The sequence below is a fragment of the Primulina tabacum genome, chromosome 8 (genome assembly GCF_025594145.1).
Source record: "Primulina tabacum isolate GXHZ01 chromosome 8, ASM2559414v2, whole genome shotgun sequence".
NCBI classification, from domain to species: Eukaryota; Viridiplantae; Streptophyta; class Magnoliopsida; order Lamiales; family Gesneriaceae; genus Primulina; species Primulina tabacum.
In genome coordinates, this window is record NC_134557.1 from 21868322 (window position 1) to 21874072 (window position 5751).

The 5751-nt window shown below is 40.0% G+C and overlaps 1 protein-coding gene across 1 annotated transcript; it reads left to right on the forward strand.

The window, feature by feature from the left end:
• Nucleotides 1–2639: 2639 nt before the first annotated feature.
• Nucleotides 2640–3161, forward strand: LOC142554639 (uncharacterized). Its single transcript, XM_075665304.1, has one exon. It carries the CDS (start codon nucleotides 2640–2642, stop codon nucleotides 3159–3161), a length of 522 nt encoding a protein of 173 aa, XP_075521419.1.
• Nucleotides 3162–5751: the final 2590 nt, after the last annotated feature.

A 5751-nucleotide genomic window follows, 5' to 3' on the forward strand; every position in this document is an offset into this window, starting at 1 on the left:
TAAACACTTGTAAAAGCATTGATATTATAGACTCATGTATGTCTCTTGAAAGTGCAGGAACTAGGGATCCTTTGGAGAGCTATTTGATAAGCGCTGCAGGAACTGTTGATGAAGAAAATTGGGAAGTGAAAGAGCAGTTGTTGGCTCTTGAAGCATCACAGAAAGAAAGAAAAACGGATGCACCGCTTGAGGAATTGGAGGTACATGAGCAAACAAAGGTAATACCTCCTTCCCCTGATTTGAAGGAGCTGCCGAGTCACCTTTGCTATGCATTATTAGGTGAAAAGTCGACGTATCCGGTAATAATCTCTTTCTCTCTTATTTGTACTGAAAAAGATAAATTATTGAGAGTATTGAGGAAATTTAAAACTGCTTTAGGATGGTCGATTCTGATATTAGGGGAATTAGCCACACTATATGCATGCATAAAATCTTGATGGAGGAGTCATATACTCCTTCTGTGGATCACCAGAGGAGGTTTAACCCAACAATGAAAGAAGTTGTAAAAAGTGAGGTGCTAAAATTGTTAAATGCCGGTGTCATTTATGCCATTTCTGAATAGTAGTTGGGTATCTCCTGTACAAGTTGTACCTAAAAAGGGTGGAATAACTGTAATTAAAAACGAAAATGATGAACTGATATCTACTCGTACTGTAAATGGTTGGCGAGTATATATTGATTATAGAAAGTTAAACAATGCTACATGAAAGGATCATTTTCCACTGCCTTTTATTGATCAAATGCTTGATAGACTTGCTGGCTATTGTCATTATTGCTTTTTAAATGGTTATTCAGGTTATAACCAAATTGCTATAGCGCCAGAAGATCAGGAGAAAACAACTTTCACGTGTCTCTATGGCACGTTTGCTTTTAGGAGAATGCCGTTTGGGCTATGCAATGCACCTGCCACTTTCCAGAGGTGCATGATGGCCATATTTGCAGACATGGTGGAGGAGATCATGGAAGTCTTCATAGACGACTTCTCGGTATTCGGTTCTTCATTTGATCATTGTTTACACAACCTATCCCTTGTTTTGCAGAGATGCCAAGAAAATAACTTAGTTCTTAACTGGGAGAAATGCCATTTTATGGTCCAAGAGGGCATTGTTTTTGGACATAAAGTGTCTTCTCGGGGACTAGAGGTAGACAAAGCCAAGGTGGTTGCCATTGAAAAACTTCTTCCACCAAAGAGCATCAAGGGAATAAGGAGCTTCTTAGGACATGCGGGGTTTTATCGTAGATTTATTAAAGATTTTTCTAAGATCACTAAACCCCTATGTAATTTACTTGAAAAAGAGTCGACTTTTATATTTGATGATGATTGTTTGCAGGCATTTGAGAAGATTAAAATGGCATTGGTGACTGCACCTATTATGATAGTGCCGGACTGGAAGCAGCCCTTTGAGCTAATGTCTGATGCAAGTGATTATGCAGTGGGCGCTGTTTTAGGCCAAAGAAGGGAAAAGATTTTTAGGGCAATTTACTACGCAAGCCGCACAATGGATGCTGCACAACAAAATTACACTACAACTGAGAAAGAAATGCTTGCAGTAGTGTTTGCTTTCAACAAATTCAGGCCTTATTTGATTGGCACAAAGGTAATCCTTTTTACTGATCATGCAGCTATTCGCTACTTGTTTGCCAAGAAGGATGCAAAACCACGCCTGATAAGGTGGATTTTGCTATTACAAGAATTTGACTTTGAGATCAAGGATAAAAAGGGTAGTGAGAACAAAGTGGCTGACCACTTGTCGACGCTTGAGCTGGAAGAGAAGAGAGTAGAGGGAGCTATACAAGAAACATTCCCTGATGTGCAACTCTTCGAGGTAAATTCTATACTTCCTTGGTTTGCTAATATTGCTAATTTTTTGTCTTGCGGCACCCTTCCTCCAGATTTGAGCTATCATCAGAAGAAGAAGTTCGTCCATGACATCAAGTTCTATTATTGGGATGATCCATTTGTATATAAGAGGTGTGCTGACCAAGTGATTAGGAGATGCGTGGAGGGTATCGAAGCTCAAAAAATTTTGGAGAAGTGTCATTCTTCACCATATGGTGGACATTTTGGAGCATCATGAACAGCAGCTAATGTATTGCAATTTGATTTTTATTGGCCTAGTTTGTTTAAATTGCAATCTGATTTTTATTGGCCTAGTTTGTTTAAGGATAGTTATACCTTAGTAAAGTCATGTGATAGATGCCAGAGGTTAGGAAACATATCTAGGCGTCATGAATTACCACTGACAAATGTCTTGGAAGTGGAACTTTTGGATGTTTGGGGCATAGATTTCATGGGACCCTTTCCCCCTTATTTTGGTAATTCTTATATTTTATTAGCTGTTGATTATGTGTCGAAATGGGTGGAAGCAATCGCCACCAATACTAATGACTCTCATGTTGTAGCGAAATTTGTGCATAAGAACATCTTCATCAGGTTTGGAACACCGAGAGCCATCATAAGTGACGAAGGTACGCATTTTTGCAATAGAATTTTCAACTCACTTTTGGCTAAATACAATGTGAAGCACAAAGTGGCACTAGCATATCATCCTCAGTCGAATGGACAAGCTGAAGTATCCAACCGGGAAATTAAGCAAATACTGGAAAAGACTGTCATCACCAACCGGAGGGATTGGGCTATGAAGTTGGATGATGCATTATGGGCTTATCGGACTGCATTCAAGACGCATATTGGGATGTCTCCTTATAGGCTAGTATTTGGGAAAGCATGTCATCTGCCGTTGGAGTTGGAGCATAGAGCATTTTGGGCTGTGAAGAAATTAAATTTTGATTTGAAAGCTTCTGGCGACGTTAGAAAACTGCAGTTGAGCGAGATGGATGAATTCCGAAATGATGCATATGAGAATGCCAAGATCTACAAGGAGCAAACTAAGAAGTGGCATGACAAAATCATTGTCCGAAGGGAGCTCAAACTAGGACAACAAGTACTATTGTTCAACTCTCGTCTGAAGTTGTTCCCTGGTAAGCTAAAGTCGCGTAGGTCAGGGCCATTTGTTGTGGAAACGGTGTCTCCTTATGGGGCTATCGAGCTAAAGTGCAGTGATGGGAGAACCTTCAAGGTGAATATACAGCGGGTTAAGCCGTACTATGGGACTGAAGTAAGGAATATCGACAGCGTCAAGTTGAGCGAACCAAACTGATCAGACTGGTGACAGTCGGGCTGACGACGTTAAACCAAGCGCTGTGTGGGAGGCAACCCACAATGATTTTTCGCAATCATTTTGTTTACTTTATTTCATTTTAATGTTTTATTTGTTGCTTTTAATTATTTTCATTCGCGTATCGATTTGAATTGCTTTAATTTTTGCAGGTGTGAAAAAAAAGGAGGACAGACGCATGCGCGCCACAGCGCGACTTCTCGCGCAGCAACGTGCTCAGGACCAGTGGGCAAGCACAGAAGCACGCGCGCCGCCACGCCAATTCTCGCGCGACAGCGCGCACCTAATTATCGAAGGAAACCTGAGGTGTGGGGACCCGGACGCTAATTCATTCCTTAATCGTCTTTAGGAATAATTCAACCAATTATAATAAACAGGGTCTAAATTTTTGTTTAAAATAAAAATTGGAAACGTAATGTAATTCAATTCAAATTACATATTAAACATAATTATACAAATCTTGTATTATCTACAAGAATTCAACTAGGTTCAACTATATCTCAGTGCTGAATCCTATGTTGCTTCGAAGCCCGGATCTCCACGCTATCTAGTCCAGCCTCGTTCTCTTCTTGACCCTGATCCTATCCCACCTGTTGTCATGCACACATACAAACAAGACAACAGCCGGATAACTCCGGTGAGAATTATATTCTAAGTATAAATCATGTATACATGCAATCATAAAAAAAATATAAAAGCATATAACAGATATGTCTAACATGTATTCAGATCAGAATATAAATTCACATCAAGAATAAATCCTATTCTAAACATGTACCATCATCAGGAACATAAATCAATGTGTACCATATTCAGGAACACAATCAGCATGAATCAATATAACTGTCAATTAGACTCATGACTCCACATTTTAGACTAGACTCAATCCTAGTCTAGGGATCCCGGTTTCCAGAAGTTAGCATTCCCATATCGACCAACAGTAATAGAAAAGACTCCAGTTCTATCCACGTCGATAGGGTATCGATCACCAGTAATAGAAGAAATACCAATTCTATCCACATCGATATGGTATCGATCACCAGTAATAGAAGAAGCTCGTATTCTATCCACATCGGTATAGTATCGATCACCATTAATAGAAAGAACTCCGATTCTATCCACATCGATATAATATCGATCACCAGTAATAGAAGAAGTTGTGATTCTATCCACATCGATACGGTACCGATCACCAGTAATAGAAGAAGCTCCGATTCTATCCACATCGATATAATATCGATCATCAGTAATAGAAGAAGTTATAATTCTATCCACATCGATAGCCAATCATCCAGTGACAGACTTTGGCACAATCGCCAATACACTATCTTGTGACATCGTGCAATGTGCCCGTGGCGATCCCACCACTATCAGGCACTTCTGTCACAAGATTACTCGTCTAATACCTGCTGTCTATAAATCAAGAGAACAAGTACATCAATCAAATCAATACAATAAGGTAAAGTATGTGATTTAGGGAAACTCGAGCCAAACCTCACTCGAGTTGTGCAATCCCAACTCAACATTAATTTATACCTTTATCTTCTCTGTCCGACGAAGACGATGTATTGAAGTCAACTCTGTCCATACCCAAATCTGATAATGACAATCGAATAGATATAATATCAGTATATAACTCAATTCAACACCTGTTCTGATCAATACTCAAATCAAAACATAATCTGATCAATGCCAATCGACTTACTATATCACAATACCATCTCAATCAATACCGAATCTGATCAATATCAATCAACTGATGTTTCGACGGCATAACAATACAGTCTCGATAACCCCGTCAATTCCAACACCACAGATATAATACCAGAACTCATAATCAATATCGGTGCAATTCATAATTTCAATAACAACACCAATCTGATATCGAATCTTAATCAAATCGACTCCAAAAATCATAATAATTCCATAATCAGTCCGTTTCTTAATCTGACTTCGATTCTATGATGTCTAACATGTCAAGAACATCATATATGAAATCCATTCAATTCTGACAATATCATAATTTAAAGACATATCAAAACGTAAGAAAACTTACGTCCAGTTGTAGCCTGCGTTGATAGGAACACAATTCTGAAGTCGGATTACAATTCAGACGGGCGGATCTTTCACAAAAGGCGTAAGGATTTTTGGCAAACTTCCTCGACCCTTTTCTCGTTTCTTCTTACCAAATTTACGTTTGTATGTATATATATATATATACATAACTCGTGCATGATAGAAACGTTGCATGTTCTTGTTCCCCATGACTCGCGCATATGCGCGACCCCAACCGGCGCATATGCGCGAGACCTACTGGTCTCGATGCGCTGCTTCACGACTTCTGGCGCATATGCGCGCCTCAACTCCGCACATATGCGCCAAAGGTTCTATCTCAAAACATTGGCTACAGGACTACTCGCGCATATGCGCGCACACAAGTCGTGCATATGCACGAGACCTTCTGGTCACGCACCACTCTTTCCGCACAGCTCGCGCATATGCGCGCCTCCATATGCGCCAACTGCTCTGCCATGCTCGCGCATGTACGCGCATTCCAGCCGCGCATGTGCGC

What these genes read in the sequence shown, in the direction of transcription:
- LOC142554639 (XM_075665304.1), top strand. Translation starts at nt 2,640, where the DNA reads ATGAAGTTGGATGATGCATTATGGGCTTATCGGACTGCATTCAAGACG.